Genomic DNA, 21229 nt, shown 5'->3' on the forward strand with positions numbered 1-21229 from the left:
AACTCAGTGAATGTTGTATCTTAGCAAGAATGTACACGGAAAAACTTGGTACCTTCAACCGGTAATAACTTGCTTCAGTGGGTCAACCAATAAGTTAAAAAGAGCATCTCTTTACAAACTGTGGGTCTTCTCTCTACACTGACTGTTACAGGTAATTATAACAGATTATAGTTTTTGTTTATTTTCTTCTGTGGGATACTTTGTGGCAGTCAAACAAAACTCATCATAAATTGCATGCTGATCCCAGGTAATACCACTGAGACCAGAGCCTGCATGACCAATTCTAAAAAGAATCAAAGCAGGGAGTACAAAAAAATAACTCAACTTGTATACTAGGAGACCAGGTTCTCTATAAGTAATGAATCTACATCAGACACAATGACAGATATATTTGTGTATGGTAGGTCAACCTCTCAATCCAGTTTCTCATGGAAAAAAAAAAAAAAAAAAAAAAAAGAAACAAACTACTACAACAACAAACAAAAAAACCACCACAAACCAAACAAAAACCCCCCAAACAAACAAAACACCAAAAACCACGCACAAAACAAACAAACAAAAACAAAACAAACAACAACAAACAACAACAAAAAACAACAAAAAATCCCAACACACAAAAAAACAAAACCAAATGAACAAAACAAGAAAAAAAAAAACAAACTACAAAAAAACCCCAAACAAAACCAACCAACCAACCAACAATCAAAAAACACAGCACCTGAAACCTTCCAGACAAAAACAGAAGGCCTGGTTAATAGCAGTGAAAGAAGTTCATAGAGATTATATACAAATATGCATGGAAATATCATGAAATATTTTAAACTGAGCTACCAAGAATCTTCTGAAGTTCAACAAGGGCAAGTGTAAGGTCTTGCATCTGGGAAAACTTAATCCAGGAGTGCACAAGCTGGGATCTACCTGACTCAGGAGCAGAAAAGGAATGTGGGGGGCCTGGTGGACAAGGAGCTCAACATGAGTGACCAGTGTGCTGCAGCAAAGCAAAGCAAACCAAGAGGATACTGGGCTGCATCAACAAGACCATCGCCAGCAGAGACAAAGAAGTCATTATCCTGCTCTACTCAGTGCTTGTCAGGCCACACCAGGAATACTGTGTTTAGTTTTGGTCCTCACTATGCAAAACAGATGTGGACAGGCTGGAAAGGGTCCGGAGAAGGACCACAGAGATGACCAGAGGATTGGGAACCTGCCACAAGAGGAAAGGCTGAGAATGGGCTTGTTCAGCCTTGAGAAAAGAGGCTTAGGGAAGACCTCATCACCATGTCCCAGTATTTAAAGGGTGGCTACAAAGAAGATGGAGACTCCATTTTTACAAGGAGTCACGTGGAAAAGAGGAGGGTTAATGGGTTTAAGTAACTCATGGAGAGATTCTGATCAGATATAACAGGGAAACTTCTCACAATGAGAACAATCAGCCATTGGAATGATCCCCCCAGGGATGTGGTGAATTCCCCAACATTAGGCACTTTCAAGATTTAGCTGGACAGGGTACTGGGCCATCTTGTCTAAATTATGCTTTTCCAAGAAAGGTTGGACAAGATGATCCTTATGATCTCTTCTAACCTGGTATTCTACGATCCTGTGAAACTAGTGTCAACAACAACAACCAACAAAAAAACCCACACACCACACAAACCACAACACACAAATCCCCAGACCTCATACTGGCAAGCTTTGTAACATTTGTTTTATTTAGTTTTGCTTTATCCAGCAAGCACCTTTTTACCTTCTGTATTTTAAGCAATTTCCTCAAGATATGTCATCAAAAAAGGTAATCTAGTTGACCAAAAGAAACCAATAATACTAAGCAAATTTTGCTCAAATCATTCCACATCATTTGAAGAGTGCAGAACTTCGGGATTTGCTTTCAGAAGACTTCTCACATAAAATCGCAAGAGTTCTTTAGTCATAATGAAGTAGCTGCAAATTCAGTTGTCTCAATTAAAACATTTTAAGTAATATTATGTTTGACTTCTTTAAAAGCCAGATAGTTGTTCACCAAAGATTATTTTGAGTGGATTCAGACCACAGTAAATTGCTCTGTCACTAGATATACAGAAGAAACTCTCTACAGACAAATTAACTCTACCACTTACATGCAACAGTTGCAACTTTGAGTTACAATCAAAGACAAAAGGGCAAGCCATTTTCCACCTCCATTATTTTCTCACTGTGTCAGCTGAATTTATTACAAAATGCTGATAAAAGGAGGTGGTTTTTTGTTTGTTTGAACATCGCTTTGGTCCATTAGCAGGATGAAAAGCATTAATCTATTTCATATAAAGCACTGAATAGTGAACACTTACCAAATAACTCTGATGGAGTAAACATAAGGTAAATAAGTCTTTTTAAGGGATTATATGTTTATATGATGTCACAGCTACTGGAGTTTAGAATAAGCTTCAGTGTTTAACACCACTGAAGTGCTATTATGTATTTGTATCTTTTGTTTGATGCTATATTATTCAAAAATATATAACAATAACACTAACAGCTTCATGGTTTCCTAATCTCTTGCACAAATAATAAATACAACTTCCAAACACTACAATTTAGTTCTTACAATGTAGTGCTACAGATCAGCTCCTCACATATTCAATAATAACAAGATATGACAGGAAGCAGAGTCAAATGTTGGTCATCCTTTTTCATCAATAAAATTGCAAATTTATTAAAAAAACAAATCCAAAGGATGTGTGCACCTGTCTAAGAAATCACACTGATATAGCTAAATTCTGCTATGAAATCCTAAGAAAATGAGCTTCTCAAGCTGATTTCAACATGAACTGCAGTGCTAATTCAGGTAAGCTTCATAAAGTCCATGCACATGGTCCACAATATAATAGCCACAGCATTTACCCAGTGTCCCAGACCACAGAAAAAGTATATGAAAACTTCAAGTGGTGGTTTACTATCTTTAGATATGAAAAAAAGAGATCAAAGTTATGTAAAAAGTTGTACAGACCTTATCTAAGGCAGAAAATTTCAACTTTAGAAAACAACATACCTCCAGCAGACCTCATAGCAAATTGCTGCTGAAATTAATCAGTCATGTCAACAAAGTAACTGTACACATAATCAACATAATTGAAGTTGACGGTACTAAAAATTGCTGGGTGACGTATAACTTCAAAAAGGACAGGAAACTTGTGAGTGCAATCTCTGCATGTTTGTATTTAGATTATTGCTGCAGAGTTTTTCATAGCTGAAGTCACAGACGGTAAAAATTGAGACAGTGAAATTGATAACAAAGAACTGATAAAATATTCCATCCAGGATTTGTTCTCTATACAAACTACCATAGCAATCTTGAGCCTCCCAGTCATATCAGCTTCCTTAAAAAAATTACAAATATTGAATACAATAAGCCTTTGATTAGCCCCACCAGCTAAAAAGAGATACATTACAATTGAACATAACCTAACAAAGCTGCTAACACACCTGTGACTACACAAGAAATCAGGATACAATACATTTCTTTGTTTGGTGGCTTCATAGATGTTAGGAGCCTGCACACACATACAAAACCCAGCTGTGACTAATTTACCCTTATGAACAAAGCAGGTGGGTCTCCTTAACTTCAGCTAACAGGCTGGTTGTAAAACACATTAACAAAATGGGATAGAAAGAATGACAGGCTTTTGAAGATGGGAAGCTTTAAGCTGATTTGGCATCAACCAGTTCAAAGTGGTTGCTGGGTAATCATGTTAGTGATATTGATCAATCAGTGGAGAAAATATCTGTCAGACTCACTCTCTTTTAACACATGGTACCAGAAGCAGAACAAACATTAGAAAATAGTGCCAGTAGAAGAAAAATATAATCAAAAGCCTCTACAAAACTGACATTTTTGGAGGAAAGTGAAGACCACTAGAGAAAAGATACTTATTTACAGATCCTTGCTATCACTTTGACTGGAGCTCCTAAGGGCTCTCTAAGATTCTGCATCTGTAGCAAATTCTTCTAGGACAGAAAACAGAAGATATGGATTCATTTGCCAAATTGAACTCAACCAGAAATGTGCTATAGAAGTTTGGCTTCTATGGGATTGATTCATTTTCTGGGTATTAGAAAACCAGACAAATTTGCTGACAACTGTCTGCTTACTTAAGATCAAAGTGCAGGACTTTCCCTTGACATTATTATATCATAACTGTACCACAGGTTTCATTCCTGCCATCATAATGTTAAATAATTTGAAGGTATTGGATTTGTTTGCCCCTCTAAGAATACTGAGGAGGATCAAAACATGTCAGTGATGAAGACTGTTCATATAGCCTTACATATCAGTTCTGACATTAGACAAGGTGGCAGCAATACAAATTCAGGAATCAAGTCCGTTATCTTTAGCCAAAAAGTGAATGTGGAAAGCGATTGCCCACCCTTTTGAAAAATAAACCTAAACAAGGCCTATAGCATCTGCACACACCTTTGTTTGCTGGTGAGCTATTCTCAGCACATTTTAAAGTCTGACTCTAATTTAATTTTCCAGACACACTTTTTTTTCTTATTTTGTCTTCGCTCATTCTTCATCAGTAATCCAAAATCAAGTAAGTCAATCTTTTACTGCCAGAGAGGTGCACAATATATAAGAGTAGCATTAAAATAAAACAAAACAAAACCAAAACAAACAAAAAACCCAACAACAACAAGACAACCCCCCCACAACCTTAGGAAATTATGCAAAAACTCTTGAGACCAAACAGAGATGAGAGAGGAAAATACACAAGGCAACTGAGTTTCCACTAGTGCCAGTTGCAATCGCTTATGACTGTTCTTGTAAACTAAGACCACTCCTCTCACCATCTAAACAAGTAGTTTCTCTTTATTTTCATAGAATCATAGAATCATTTAGGTTGGAAAAGACCTTTAAGATCAAGTCCAACTATTAATCTAACACTGCCAAGTCCACCACTAAACCATGTCCCTAAGCACCTAATCTACATGTCTTTTACACACCTCAAGGGATGGTAGCTCAACTACTTCCTTGGGCAGCCTCTTCCAATGCCTGACTTCTTCTTCGGTGAAAAAATTTTTCCTAATATCCAATCTAAACCTCCCCTGGCACAACTTGAGCCTATTTCCTCTCATCCTATTGCTTGTAACTTGAGAAAAGAGACCAACAGCCACCTTGCTACAGCCTCCTTTCAGGTAGCTGTAGACAGCAATAAGGTCTCCCTCAGCCTCCTTTTCTCCAGGCTAAACAGCCCCAGATCCCTCAGCTGCTCCTTTACGACTTGTACTCCAAGGTCCTTCATCAGCTTAATTGCTAGTTTGTTTTGGTTGGTTTTGGTTTTTTATCTGATTTTTTTTAAATTCATGCTTCATGTCTTCAGCAAAAGCATGGCCTTTCTCCATAATGAGTAAGTTTGTCAGGACTCAGTGAAGGGAAGAAGTGCCTTCACATGATATAGATGCAAAAGTAAAGTTTTCTTACTTTTCACCAAGTACAGGTAAAAGTCTGAAATTTTTACTGGTCATTACTGAGGCTGAACTTTTACTGAATCAAAGGTTCATTGTGGGCTGTTATTGGTTTGGTTCAGTTTTAGCTTTTTTGAGAGGGGGCAGAGGGGCTCTTTGTCATTGGTTTGGTTTTGAGATTTTGTAAATAAGATAAAAGAATGGCCAAAAATCTCATCTGAAGGTCCTGATTTGACCTTGTTTGTGCCACAGTCAAAAACACATTAGTAGCTAGTTATATTTAAGTATTGCCTAGAGGATCTGGTCAGATAGAATTCCAGTTTAAGTACAAAACAAATATTCAATAAGAGATTGTGCCTGTCCTAATAAGCTGACAGTTAAAATAGATAAGATTTAGAAATGTAAGAGAGAATGTATAATTATATCCATTTTACAGATGGAGAACTAAAGTATACAGACACTAAACGGCTTGTCCTGGGCAATGGAGAGTATCTTAGGCTAAAACAAGACCTGAGCTAAGGGGCTTTCTGTATCTCAATATGATGCTGTAATTAAAAAGCTGATCTTCCAGGTAGTTTTAAGCTTTATTTCCTTACAAAACAAGGTTTATGCAATTGTGCATTATACCTCTCTCAAACATTACCTCCCTTACCTAATTTACGAGTTTCAACTAAAAAGGCACTTTCTATGAGTTTTAAGCAACACAAAAGCTAGAAAGACATCAGCAGAACTAGAGGCACACAACTCACTGTAATGTACCTGATTTTCCTAAACTTATATACATAGCTTCCAATTAGCCACAGCTCCAGTGCTTCTCACCCGTCTGGAGTATCATTGGGAAGAGAAGGAATATAGAAAGAGTTTACAGGAAAGTAAAACAGTTCTGTGGAAAACAGTTAGTTTCACTACTTATGTAACAGCTTGATTTTTTTCAATACTATGTCTGGATAGTGCCTGCATTTAAATTACAAAAAAAAAAAAAAAAAAGGTAAAGAAAATCTTACGAAAATCTTCACCGCTATAGTGACAACTGAAAATTGTAATCAGTGTCCTGTGGGTATTATGAGGCATCCATGCCTGGATAGAACAAAAAGTTAGAAAATAAGTCAGGAATTAATTTGGTTAACTCCAACACAGAATAATGGAATACATCAGATAATTTCTTAGCGTTTCTCCTAAGCCTATTCTCCATTACAAAAAAATAACTTTTCTGGTGGAAAATAAGGTGCTTTATGCACAGATTAGTTGCTGGGGAAAAAAAAAATCCCAACTTTGATGGAATTGTTTTCTCTGAATTGTTACTATATTGGTTTTACTTGGAGGTGCAGCTGTGACTTCACAGGCGATGACAAGGGACTTCTCATATGCCTGTTAAATGGGCCTCTGTTTCTAAAATAATTTCCATCTAATGCATCTCTCTTGCATCTGGATCATCCACATGGGCAAAACGTTCTCTACTTATCCTATCCTTTTGCTTCTGATATATTTTTTTTAAATTCTAACTGTAGTATGACTTTTCTTTTTAAATATTTCTAAGTGTGTATCTGTACCTGAAATAATTTTATTTCTTAGTCCTTCCCATAAGAAGTCTGTTTATTTTCCTCAATGGCATAGCACATAGCCAGAATTTACTATGATCCTGCAAAATTTACATGCCAGTTGTGAATTATTCATATTGCATTGGCCTGTAGTCATTCTTTCTTAAAACGCTATCAAACCAGGATTCATCCTCCAAAGAAACTGAGGCTATGTTACTCAAAAACCTTAACTGAAATTAATTTTAATACTCATTTGTAGTAATTGTTATTGGGAAAACTGAAAACAATTACCTATTATTTCATGTTACCCGTGTAAAACTTGATCCTTTGGGCACTAAATACTTCAAGAAAACAGAATGATTCCGGTTTCATTCAGTTCAGTAAGCATTCTCTTACAGTACCTCCAGTTGTTTAATGGAGTATTTCAGAGATAAGAGAGAATATATTTCTGGATTTGTCACTTCCTTTTTTTTCTGGTTATAATAACTTTCAAATATAATTATCTCTCTCTTGCTATTGATCTAGAAAGAAAAATGTATCTTTCTGAATGTAAAAAAATGTGAAGTGAAAACTCAAGTGAAAACCTACAAAACAGAATGGCGTTACAAAGAAAATCAAGAAGATTGTCTTAAAGTTAACCAAATCCCAACAGTTCGTGTTTAGAGTACGTTAGAGCAAGCAAAGTGTAGTGAGTCCTTTAACAAGAGCACAGTAGTGCAAACTTCAGAATTATAGTTTCAGAGACCAAACTTATTATTCACGTCCTGAACACTTGACTGAGACAAAAATAAAATAAAAAAAAAAAAAGGAAAAAAAAAAAAAAGTGGATTGTAAAGTTAATTGCACAAGGATTATGTGAGATTTTAATCTAAATGTTTATAAGAGTTTAGCCTAGAAGCCTTGTGCCTATAAGTAATGATACTCATGTGAATAGTCTCTAGCATTTTCACTATTAGAGGCTAACTGGGTTCTTTTTTTGTTTCTTTTTTCTTTTTTTCTTTCCTTTATATATATATACATACGTATATAAACTAGTGAGAATAAATAACCATTATGGTAACTATCATAATTCTCATGGGGGAAGGATTTTCAGATTTCTTTCAACAGTCTTTCATCACCATGCATGTTGCCTTTGCAGGCAGTTTTGATTTGCATATTTTCACTTTTTTCTTTTTGTTTTAGAATGCAAAACAGTTTCGGTGAAACCAGAAATATTTTTTTCACAGATTAATAATGGATTAATGATGTCAAATTTCTAAGCCAATGCATTTAAATGGTATCCCCTTCGTGACCGCGTGTACTGCAAATTGTGTTTACTGACTGATTAATCACCAGATTTCTTTTTTTCTGTTTAACTGTCATCTCCTTTTTCTTGATCTTTTCTGTGCAGACCTTAGAGGTTGTTTGTTGGAAGAGGGGAGTAGTTACCATGAAACAGCATTCTCTGAAGAACTTGAGATCACAAGTTAATAAATACCTCTGTCTTATCGTCCCACAGCTGAGGATTTAAGGATGGAAGTGAAATGAAAAACTGCAGGCATAGAAATTACATCGCAGGGTGAGACTGGCTCAAAACTGAAGAGAATTTTTGTGGGTAAGCACAAAGATTGGGGCAAAGTTGGACAAACAAGCTGGATTTCTCAGCAAGAGGATGGGGACGTGTGGAGGAAGATAACAGAAATACTAAATAAAGCTGCAAGATGTTACCTGTTAGATAAGCAAACACCCACACACATATCTTGCCATGAGGATGCATAAGCCAGCGGATCCAATGAATACAATCAACCCTGAACAGGATGCGTGAGGATTCACAAGATGCAGTTCACGTTACCTGGAGCAGGCTGGGCCAAGTGTGACAGTGATGTAGTGCTCACCACTGACTTCAGTGAGTTCTCATGGCTTGTTGTCACCACTCCAGCCTTTTTCTGAACACATATGCACGCACACACAGACACACACAAACACACACAGAGGAAATGAGACCATGTCTTCTTACATATTCAGAATAATATTAACTCCCTCAATATAGCTATTATCAAACTGGTTGTCCTGATTCACATTTTCAGAAAAGACATCAAGCTCTTGCTGTGAAGGCAGAATTACACCATTGACCTGACCTGTTCAAGGTACAACAGTAACAGAGACAGCATTCCTATCCCCTGGGTGCATTGCATCTTTTCCACATATAGGAAACATTTCTCAGAGCTGCTATTTGTCTTGTGGAAGAGTACTACATTCGATTGAAAAAGAAAAGTGCTTTTTTATTATTGAACAATACTAAATGTGCTGAACCCTTTCTAAAAGACCTCTGATGTGTAACTTTTTTAGTGTAGGAAAACATCACATTTGTTGACTTTGAGATCCCTGAGAAGATTGAGAAACCTTTGCTGACCTTGTTTATTTTTTAGCTAGGTTTTATATCGACATATGACTCTTAATGACCAGAAGATTTACTAATACTAATAAAGATGAAGTCCAGTGGGTCATAGTGAGGAGGGAATCAACAGGTTATGGCAGAAATTGTTATTAAATCCATTTTTTGTTTACTAGTGAAACACAAAGAGTAGGAAATAAAAGTAAATTAGATAAAATGTGGAATAAGCTGTTGAAGGCAGTAAGAAAAGTTAATATAAAGAGAAGCTGAGTAAACATTCAGTAGCACACAGCTACCAGCTCAAACAAAATTACTTATTTGGCCTTTCTAGTCTCCATTTCATCATACACATTCTGTCATCAGGAACTACTCACAGTGGTGTATCACCTGGATGATTTAGTGGAAATTTTGTCATTTTCATAGACGAAGGGAAAAAGGTAAACCATGTCATGAGCCTTATTCTCATCTACAAACTACATCTGCTGTGGGTTTACTGGGGGGGTCGGGGAGGGGGGAGGAATTAGGGTATGGCGGGGGGGGGGGGGTAAACAGAAACAAACAAAAAAGCTCCAAGGCAAAAAGTTGTTATTTGTAGGCTCAAGTCTGAAAAGGCTTTTGGAAACACTGCAGACAGAGGAGACTGTTTGAAGAGCTCTTCCTTGCTTTACTGATAATACTCTAAATGAAGAAAATGCCTCAGCCTATATTTGCCGAATAAAGTTTAAAAGCAGCTATGTCACTGCTTATGTCACCCTTGTGGGGTCCTATATTATCAAAAGCACTCAATACTTGGTACAGCCTCTGCTAACTTCAAATCAGATTAAATCTTTGTGGTTTTGCATCGATTTTAATTGCACATGTTTCCACATTTGTTAAAGGGCTCATTGCCAAGTGCTCCATAGCATTACATCACGGAATTGTGTCATCGCTGTTTCAGTCAAATTATATTCCACTGATTTCAGTAGAGTATTATCAGCCTAAAACTAATGTAGTGATGACACAAGAATCATATGTTTTTCCATTACAGACATTTTAACCTCTTCCATTCCTCCACGCTCAGCACCCTGCCCTACCCCATCCAGGCTCATTCTCATCTAGCTTCATACCAAAGAATACCAATCTCAATTTTCCCATTCATTTCAACCATTTCCATGTTAACTTTATTTACACATTCTTTGAGCTTGCATGTATTTTTCTGCCTTTCTACACTTAGTAAGAATGGTACTGGCTGGATTTTAATACATTAAGCTTTAGTGCAGTCAATTTTTTTGTAATCCCTTTCCAATTCAGTGATGTCAATTCAAAACACATCCCTTCCCTTCCCCATATTTAAACAAAAGGAAAGCCAAAGAAAACATTCACTCAGCCCGAGAAAACAGTCATGGAAGAAAATACAAGGGACTACTGAAAGATGTTAAAATTGCTGCCAAAAAATAAAAAAAAAATAAACCCTTGACAGCAAAATATTCAAAGGTGAGTATAAAAAATATACAACCAGAAAGAGAATTTAATTTCTGTTTAAACCATTTTTCATGCTCTGTTAAAGGAATATGCTATTTCCCTCATTGTCACAGGAAGTATGCCTCCTGCATAGAAAAAAACAAATTTAAGTATTAAGTAAACAGCCTGCATTTGCTCAGCATAGTAGGAGCACTAGAGAAATGGGTGGACTGGAAGAAAGATGAACTTCAGAGTTTGTTAAATAACAAAGCACTGTAATGGCATATATAAACAGGCAACAGCCTTACAAGAAAATCATATCAGCTGACAATCTGAATGTGCAGGTATATTCTGGCTTTTGGCAGAACTTTAATTGTAGGAGTATTTAAATTTTTTTAGTTAAGTAAATAGTATATACCAATATCCTAGTTTTGGCTTGGATAGAGTTAATATTTTTCTAGTAGCCGGTATAGTGCTGAGTTTTGGATATAGTATGAGAATAATGTTGATAACACACTGACATTTTAGCTGTTGCTAAGAAGTCAAGGACTTTACAGCTTCTCGCACTGTGGCATGTGTACAAGTAGGTAGGAGGGGGCACAGCCAGTGTAGTTGACCCAAACTGGCCAAAGAGATATTCGATATCATTTGATGTCATGCTCAGTATATATTTTGGGGGAAGCTGGACAGAGGAACCACTACACAGGAACTAGCTGAGTATTGGCTGATGAGTGGTGAGCAACTGCAATGTGCATCACTTGTTTTATATATTATTTATTATTATTATTATTATAATTATTATTTCCCTTTCTGTCCTATTAAACTGTCTCTGTCGTAACCCACAGGATTTAACTCTTTTTTTCCAGTTCTTTCCCCGATCCCAGTAGGGGGGTGGAGTGAGTGAATGGCTGTGTGTGGTGTTTAGCAGCCTGCCGGGTTAAACTACAACAGTCAGGCAGTGTCTGGAATTGTGCCTAGAAGGCAGGGTAGCAGAGTGAAACATTGTCATGATACCATAAAATGCTAGTGCCATGGAATCCCTGTTCTCAACATTTAAAATGCAGACTTGGAGGAAGCAGAAAGCAGTCACAAACAATAGTTCTGTCACCTCAGTGCGCAAGTATGCAGTAATACATCTAGTAGCTTTGCTTGTTACTCACTGGGCTGCTAAGACACTGCAACAATCTACATCAATCAGCCCTCAGAAGCAGTTGTCAGGGTCCAATATCCTGAAGAATCACGGGACACAGAAATGGACAGGGCAAGGGAACAGGTCAAGTAGTAGAGGCACAGTCTGAGGTAAGTGACTTCACTCTATACTTACATGGAACAAGTTAGGCCCCTTAGTGTGACCTATCACTGATTTAATACAGCATAGGAGCCACTGGTGATAAAGTTGAGTATTAACTCACTTGTATCAGCAATTTTGGTATCAGACTACAGACTTCAGAAAGTGTCAGTTTCTAATCAAGATTTATAGCCCTGAACCTTAACCACTCACATGTCCCCTAGTTCAAAGTTAGCTCTGCATTAATCTTTAAAATTAAAATTAAGAGGTATGCTTAAAACAGCTACAATATGCAACATTGCACATTCCTACCCTAAACCACAGATGAGCCAAGAATAATTCTCTTTTCTGCTTGCAAAGTTTCAAAGATAATTTTCTAATCATCCTGGAGAATGCTTTAACAATAAGATAATATACTGTTCCACAGTGAGAAGTTACCATTGTCTCCTTTTCAGGCGGTTTCATGCTGCAACAGAAGAGAGTATTAATACAGAGAAGAGTCTTAGCACATAGTTCCATTTCTAAGGAGCATTTGTCCCTGTCCTAGCCATGTGGTGAATGGCATCTCACCTTAGAAACCTGAAGCCAGAAGCAGCCTGTGCTGCACAAGAACTGCTATAACAGCTCTCTCTGAAAGTAAAAAGCATGCACTAAGGCAGTGTTGAATGAAGAACTAAAGAGCTGGTGCATTTTCCATCAATCTTTTACATCATCTGCCCAAAAAAGGTACTCATAGACAGGATGCAATTATTTCAAGACTTACAACATGTAGGTAGATGATGCCAGGCATTGTGGGAAACAAACAAACAAAAAACACACAAAAAAAAACCCAAACCCAAAACCAAACACAAACAACATTGAAATAAAAGACTTGTCACAGAGATGCAGCAGGGAAAGAGGTCACAAAATAAAAGATGATGAAATTTCAGCACTCTAAATCATTCCTCTAAAAGACAGACGGAACAACAACCAAGTTCATTTGTACTTCAGCATCATAACCAATGGTCTAACATAATGAAGAGCAGCTAACTCCCGCCATGGGATGAGATACAACGTACTTATTGCCACACCAGTTTTATGGTTGAGAAAGTGGAATTGTCCCACGTGGTCACCCATAGGCCTAACAGCAAGAGCATGTACTGAACATCAGCTGTCAAAGCAAGTTTGTGGGGAGAACTAAAGGACTGTGTCAGTGCTATGAGAGAGCACCCCAAGAGGCTGGCAAACCTAAGAGTGAAAGCAGCTCAGAGCACCACCATGCAGAGGACCTATGAGTTTCTTTTTTTCCTAGAGTTCCCAAAAACCATCAGCATCACAACTGTCCTTCAGGATAATGGGCGAATTCTGAAGGTCTCAAAATAATAAGCTTTATTATTAAAAAAACACCAGACAGAATCTGCACCCACATAACTTAATGCTCAGCATTCAAATGAGCAGCTGTTCCTACTCCCCATGCTACTGCCTGCCACAGAAACACACTGCCACTTCATTTACCTCATCCCTTTCCCCCTCAACTCTAAGATAGCTTCTACATTTCACTACTGGAATGCCTGTTGGGATTAAGTGGAAAAGAGTGTGCATTTATTTATTTAATGTAGCTCCTGGGCTTCTCTGCAGAAGAAAAAGGCACCAGAACATAAAGGATATCAGAAGCTGCTGCTTCACTGCCACAGGCACCACAGTGTACCTACTTTCTTGTCCCAGAACAGCTCTCCAAGGCCTTCCTCCCACACTTGTGTCCAAGTCAGCCGCTCCCCAGGTATGCTATCTGTCATCAGCCTCCCCGGCGGTTCCCTCTGATGGAAGAAAAACATGCAGTACCCTGGTTAAGACTTCTGCAGATGGAGACAGTGTTACACCTTTTGCTCCCCCACTCCATTCTTTAGCAGGCACCCATACCATCACACTCTGAGTGTGAACTTTGTCCTGTTACTGACCACCACATATTCCAGTCCCATCTGCCATTCTCTTACCTCCATTCTCTTACTCAGAGAATCAGATGAATTGCTAATTTCTTTTAATGCTTTCTACATTTCCACCTATCTTTTCAGATGGACGGTGTGGAACCATGACCTCCCCCGACTCAGCTGGTGTCCCTTGCTGGGTAGCAGTAAGACCTTCTCCACAAGGGAAGGCAAGCTAGGAGCCAAGGGAAACCACAGCACAGGCAGTGCCCTCACCAACCAGAGCAGAATCTCACAGGATGTGAGAGCAGAAGGCAGTGCCAGATGCTGACAACAGGCTCAATGAATAGCCCTAGACAGGGCAATGAGATGAGTCAGGCCTAACACCCATCCAGAGAGCCCAGGTAGGCTCAACAGGAGACAGGACCAAAATCAAGTCCAAGGTCATCCAGGAACAAGACTAGAGATGGGACTGGCAACAAGCACACAAAACATAACTCAAGCAAAGCTAAATGAGGGCTCTTCTAAGACAGAACAACCAAGTTCTGTGTTTACTCATGTAAGAAAGTAAATTTACCAAAGGCTGTTTTGGATCTCTGCTAACTTCACTCATTACAGTGAAGTCAATCCTGATTTAAATTATTATAATAGGGTGTGACTGGCCCTTGTGATTCGCCTGCTCTTGTTTGTGCTTTGTTCACTTCCACACTGCCTTCATGTAAAGCATAATTTAACTTCACTTACTTATTCTTTAAAAATGTGTATGTAGGAAAAGAGTGTAGAAAATGTGAGGAGAGACCAGCCCCAGAGGATGTAACAGACAGTACCAGACAAACTGCCTCTAAGACTGTCTGGCTGACTCTAAATGCTGATCAGTGTGAACTAGGCTGATGTTTTCAGAGCTGCTCCTCTGCAGTTTGCACAGCCTGCTTATTTTGGTGCCATCTTGAAGTCTCTAACTCTCCAAATGTCAGCAAAGATCTGTAAAACCTTAAAGAGCAGCATGTTTTCTAGCATCGGGTATCTCAGTCAAGGTGAGAGGACAGCCCAGGGAGAATAAGAAGGTAGTTCTGGCTGGAGCCTGACCCATGTAGCTCAGTTCCCACTCTCCAGAAAGCAAGGTCAGCACACAGAGTAATAGCACAAGGCTTCCAGATGTATCTTGGTCCTTGTTGGTGCTTCGGTCACCCTTGGCTCTTAGAGGGTTTTCTGACAGGACCTCTCCAGTTCCTTTTTCTGGAATCATTCCCTCACCTAAGCATTAATCGTACCAGCACAAGCAGCTTTTGTGCCCAGTGTACTCTCTTGTCACAAGACTGAAGTGGAACTGAGTGATGTTTCCATTCCCCTGTGGGGCTAAATCACAAAGATGTGGCTGAACATCTCAGCAATGAGACAAATGAGAGCAGTCCCCTCATGGACCAGACTCCATTTCTTTGAAGCAAAATCCTGGGCTGATCCTCATTGCAACACTCTACCTTCTGGTTAAAAATATCTGACCTTGTGAAACTTCACAACTCTCTTTGGGCAGCCCCTCCCTGTCCAGTGAAACCTCGATGAGGTCTGCTGAGGACCAGCCAGTTCTGCCTGTCTCCACGTGTGCCTGCCCTTGATGGCCCCCTCATACTGGCTTTCTCTAATTTTAATCTTCTTCCACAGCTTGATAACCTATTTGTAACACACCTACAAGGGCACACACACTCGCTTTTGTCTCCGTGCAAGATCACCTCCAAGGGGGCGGGGGAAGGGGACACACACACAGGGTGTGCTAACCACCACCCTCCTCTTCCCGGGGGCTGTGGCCCTACTGCAAGCTCCCCTCGTGTGCGGGCTGCTGCTCTCCATCTCCAGGGATGGGCTTTGCTCTCCTTAGGGAAGCAGTTGGAGGGACTGCTTTTTAGTGCCGACGTATCTCCACAGGTCTGCTGTTTATTGGGCGGGCGGGGGGAGGGGAAGGGAAACGCGCTGCTAGAATACTGAGTATTTTCTAAGTCAAAACAATCAACGCGCCCCCACAGAAAAAAAAATGCACCAGCGTGAGGCTGAGCCGCCGTGCTCCGTGCTCTGCTGCCCGCGGTGGTGCAAGAAAACTCTGGGTGCATCGGGAACTCGGGGTTTCGCTGACACCCACCGCCTTTACAGCCCAGTCCAGCCCAACCACGCGGGCTGGGGCTGCGGGGCTGGCCGGGGGGCGCACCGCCGCTCTGCCTCTCTGCGCCTCTACGCGACAGCGCTAGAGGCGGCGGCGACCGGCAGCACCAGGCGGGCCCGAAGAGGGTTGTCCTGGGCGGAAAGCGACGCCGTCGGTAGCGCCTCGGGGTACAAGCAGCCACTTTGGCCGAGGTCCCCGCAGCAAGGGCCGGACGCGGCCGCGCTGCCAACGGCCGCCGGTTTTCTTGTCACACCCGCCATCATTACGTAACGCGGCCGGTGGAACCACCGTTGGCCATAACTGTTTTTAACCGCTCCTAACAATGGCTTTAAGTATTCATCACCCTGGATTGCCATTACAAGGGTTACGCCGTAACCGCTGGGCGGTTTAGCGGGGGTTGCGGTGTCACTTGGTGACACCGGCTGGAGCGTCTCCCGCGCAGAGCCGCCCCCTGAGCCCCGCAGCACCTGCACCGCCCGAGGGGGAGCCCCGCTCTCCCGCTGCGGACACCCCCCCGCCTCCGAGGTTTCGGGTACCCCAGGTCACAGTACCCCAATACGAGTTCGGGCGGGATTGCGGTGCGCGGGGGTCACCCGTGGCCGCCAGCGCCGCTCACAGCCCTGTGCTTAGCGGAGTGCAGTCTGAATGGCCATTCGCGCTCGCAGCCGGCTTTCCTGAATGAGAGAGTAATTCCTACGCCCAGTTTGCTCAGATATTTTGAACTGCTTTATACCATTCAAGCAAGAAGAAAGTACTTTTTTTTTTTTTTTTTTTTTTACCGAAACACGTACGAGAGGGTGAGGGGGGTACCCCATTCGCTCAGCCGGTGCCTCCTCACGGCTGTGCGATGGCTCCCTGTTCTCTCCGCGCTGCTTTTGGGGAGCGGCGGAGCCAGACCCCACCAGGCTCAGCCGCTGCGGTGTGTGGCTCACCCGCGCTGCCGAGGTGGTGGAGGAGGAAGGGGGGGCTGAAGTGGCCCTGTCTCTCCCCCACCCGCCACCCCCGTGCAGCGGCGGCACGTGGCGCTCCGGGGACGCGGGTCCTCAGACGCCCGCCCCCCGCGAGCGCGGCTCCGCGAGGAGCTTTTTATAGCAGCACCGATCCGCTGGGGGGTTTCTCGCCGCGCTCACGTTACTGTGCGAGTGCGATGTTAAATAAAGACGCGGGAGGAGGGGAGGCGAGTTCAGCTCGCACCTAATTAAGAGACGGCGTTAACCAGGAAAGCTAAAAATAGCCCCGAACGCCGCAAACCATATAACCGCAGACAGCAATACCCGTGGAAACCTCACTCGCCTCCGCCGTGAATGGGCGGCCGGGAGCATGAATGGGGGAAGCGGCGCGCGGGCGTGAATGGGGCCGCCGAGCGGGGCGGGCGCCGCGGGGGGGCGCTGTGGCGCTGCCGCCGCCAGCGCCGCGCGGCAGCTGGAACCCCCGGCCGCGCACGTGCCGGCGCGGGGGTGGGTCGCTGTCACCTGGCGGCAGCGGTGGCGGCGGCGGCGGCGGCGGGCGGGGCGGGCGGCGCGGGGGAGGCTATAAAAGTGTCCCGCCGCGGCACATGCACACTTCGGGGAAACTTCCGAGCCGGAGCGGTGGCCATGGGAGGAGCGCCCGCTCCCGCCAGACGCGCTCCGCCTTAGGGTGGGCAGCTCCGCGGCAGAGGACGGCTGCGGCCGGGCCCCCCGCCCCGACCTGCCCCCACGGGAGGCGACGCTGGCGGGCCCGCCCGGTACTCCGGCATCTGGCTCTGACTTGGGAAGTGGTGGCTGCAGCGGCGGCAGGATGCGAGTGAACGAGAGCGAGTTGAACAGCACCGTCCTCCCGCGGGACCCGCCGGCCGAGGGAGCCTCGCGCCGCCCGCCCTGGGTGACCTCCACCTTGGCCGCCATCCTCATCTTCACCATCGTGGTGGACTTACTGGGCAACCTCTTGGTTATCCTCTCCGTATACCGCAACAAGAAGCTGCGGAACGCGGGTAAGGGGCGGCGGGAGGGTCCGGGGGGGCCGCCTGGGGTGGGGAGCCGCGGCTGCGGGGCGCAGCGCTGTGTCCTCTTCTGTCGGTAAAACTTTGCCCGGGTGTGGAACTCCAGGGCTGGGCGCTCTTAGCGTTCGTCCCTGCGAGCGGTTACAGGCTGTGACAGGTGCCAAGGGCTTCGTTTTTCGTACCGAGTCGGTGATGGAGCGGGTGAGGGTATTTTTAGCACCCGCCGCCAAATCGTGGTGCTATTTTTAGCTCTCCATAGTTCCCACCTAGCAAAACCGACAAGTAAGCCTTACTTAAGAATAAAATTTAAACATGGTGCTGGGGATGCTGTTGCAGCATACGGTGTGTGTCTGTGCATGCTGGATGCTATTCTGATCGATTTTCTTTGAGTTACAGAAATGCCTCCAGCAACGAATACTATGATTGGAGCTTCAAATCAAGTAAATATTAAGTTATAGACATTGCAGTATTCAGGGAAAGAAAAAACAAAACAACAACAAAACGACCACCACAAGATAGTAATTTCATTTTTTTTGTTCACCTCCTACTTGCTATCTAGGTCTTTGGGGAATGGGAAACATCTGACAGAAAACAGATCTGGCACATTCTTAAAAAATAAATCTCTAATTTTGACAGGATAGGTTCTGTGAGTGTCTGAGTAAATCCCTCTTAATTCATGGATTATTGGTCAGACAGGCTGGAACTTCTTCAGATTCATTCTGCTTTATCGTGTCAGACCAGCTGCTGCGCACATGTACCAAGTCTGTGCACTCAAAACCCTATGCATCTTTCATTGAAAAAAATCTGGAAGCATGTGAAGAGAGCTGCATTGTTAATGAAAGCAGAATTTAATTCCATGACAACTGAGACACTGCTTTTTTTTTTTTTTTTTTTCTTCTCTCCCCACAACTGCCTGTCAGGTTCTTTATTATAGCTCAAATAAGTTAATTAGTTAGTGGTTCATATGGGGGGAGAACTTGAGCCTGGGCTTTGCTATAAGCTAGTCTAATAAAGATAGCTAATACTGGACTTCAACAAACAGTGGCGTGCTTAACTTTCTAAGGGTAAGTCAGGTAGTTCAAATGGATAGTATGTTTCAGTTTTATTTGGCCACAGTGGAATGCCAACACACAGAATCAAAAGGATGACAGATTTTTCTTTTCCTCCCTATATTTGTCACTGATGTAGATTCTAAAAGGTATATTCTCTTCTTGCTTTCATTGATAGAAATTTCATTCACTGGAGCTGGCAGGGTTACACCCGAGAAGAGAATCAGCCTCCAGAAGTCCAAGTCAGCACTTGACAACCTTGATTCCCAGGGAGATTTTTCAGATGAAGGGAGATGGGTTGAGATAGACACGTCACTGGGGTTACTCCAGGGGAAAGGCTGATATTCTGTTCCCCCTCAATTACTAAACATGTACTTCAGCACTTCTGTGGGGAGTTTCCAAAACAGATGTGTCTGGTGATAAGTCTGAAATAAATATGATGCCTGTTTTCTGAAAATATAACTGAATCACTGGACTCTGTGTGAGCATATTCTCTACTGTAGGTCTCACGTAATGCCTCTTGAATCCCAATACATGTGCTCATGTGCTCATTCTTATTGCATTTCTCGTTCTTGCCTTTACTGTCATAGTGACTGTTAAGAACTGCAGCAAACTGGCAACAGTTACCTCCTACAGCTAGGAGAGCAGGGTGTTCTGAACATAATTATTTTAGACTGTAACATGAACTAATTACTGGTTTACCCTCTGAAATTAAGGATTAACTAAAACAACTAAATTCTTGGTACAAGGTGGGGAATAGTTTACAGTCTGTTGTAGGAAAAAAGAAATAGTAACAAGTTTTTAAAGTCTTCAAAGGGTTGTTTTGTGGGTTTTTTTTTTTTTTTTTTAGTACATGGATAAATGGAAACTTTAGAGAGAACATAATGAGCTTGAAAAAGGTGTGTGAAGTGTTTTTAACTAATCCTGCAAAAACCTGTGCTCGGGTGTAACTTTGCTTTAAATAAGCACCACTATTAAACTTGGCATTGAATTAAGAAGGGGTTACTCAGGTGAGTAACTTTATGATGAAGCATAAGTATTTAGAAAACTCTGGCCTGTGTGTACGAAGAAGAGTTTCCTAAATCTTGTTTACACTAAATCAGATTATTAAGGAAGAGATTACATTGAAAATAATCTGATTTATACATACAACTAATTTGTAACTTGCTAATTATAAAGACAGTCACAACTTTTCACAGAGCTGTAATAAGAAATTTCTGATTTTACAACAACCTACATTAATAAGTCTTTTGCTGGCACATTTATTGAGGAAAAAGAACACAGGATGAAAATTCCACTGGAAAAAGGTCAGGGAGGAACAGAAGATACCTCCTGAAGAAAATATAACTCACTGAAGACTTTTCTTCCTCCTTTGCAAGAGAGGACTAGCAGAAATAAGGATTATTTTGACACCACCAAAAAGGTGGATTTGGTGGGGAAAACATCTTGCATCTCTGCCCCACTCTCTATTATATAAATATTTTTTCAGAAGATAACTACAAATTGAACCTGTGGACTTGAATTTAAAAAGTGCATTGGGAAATAGTAGGAAGGCCTAGAAAAACCTTCTCAACAAGTGGTATAACCTTCCTGACAGTCAGAAGGTTAGTAAAAGACACTGATCAAAGCAGAGAAGTCAGTATCTCAAAGAAGTTTATCTCAGCAAGCGAGGAGTGTCTGATACTACAGACTCCTTCATAGTCACAAGCATGGCTTCAGTAGATGCTCTTCTAGACACAGAAGCTGATGATGCAACTGGTAGGATCCTCTTTTATTTAATGTGCTTGACTTGTAATAAGCTTCATAGTTCTGGTCTTTTTCTTTTTTTTATGGTGACTTTGTAATCTAACAGGCACCTGACACCAATTCAGTTCTGATGGGAACAGCTGTGATTTAATGCTGGCCTACACAAAGACTGAATTTGGTTTATGATGTCTGTGATCTTTTAACATTACAACAAAGTTCAAGGGAACATTCAAGGCATAAGGATTTTATTGTCCATATCTTGGCAGCATATTCATCCATCTTGAACTTTAAACTGATCTGCTTTCTTTGATTAATTTT

General features: G+C 41.8%; 1 protein-coding gene and 1 long non-coding RNA gene across 3 annotated transcripts in view; one reads left to right on the forward strand and one right to left on the reverse strand.

Annotated features, from left to right (window-relative positions):
- LOC110357256 (uncharacterized) overlaps window positions 1-17234 on the reverse strand; it is a 31818-nt gene extending 14584 nt beyond the window's left edge. The window contains exons 1-2 of the long non-coding RNA XR_002410811.2: window positions 16927-17234; window positions 13771-13875 (exon numbers count right to left, since the gene is read on the reverse strand). This is a non-coding gene — a long non-coding RNA (uncharacterized LOC110357256). The remainder of the gene's footprint in view (window positions 1-13770; window positions 13876-16926) is intronic.
- Window positions 17235-17536: 302 nt separating this feature from the next.
- MTNR1A (melatonin receptor 1A) overlaps window positions 17537-21229 on the forward strand; it is a 55868-nt gene continuing 52175 nt past the window's right edge. Inside the window, exon 1 of one of the 2 annotated variants that reach the window (XR_010472233.1) lies at window positions 17537-18107. Coding sequence is in view for 1 of the 2 variants with exons in the window: in XM_065061107.1 (XP_064917179.1) it covers window positions 17915-18107 (193 nt within the window). In the remaining variant the exon portion in view is untranslated. The remainder of the gene's footprint in view (window positions 18108-21229) is intronic. The other variant, XM_065061107.1, reaches the window with a different exon arrangement.

The sequence above is a fragment of the Columba livia genome, chromosome 4 (assembly GCF_036013475.1).
Source record: "Columba livia isolate bColLiv1 breed racing homer chromosome 4, bColLiv1.pat.W.v2, whole genome shotgun sequence".
Lineage (NCBI taxonomy): Eukaryota > Metazoa > Chordata > Aves > Columbiformes > Columbidae > Columba > Columba livia.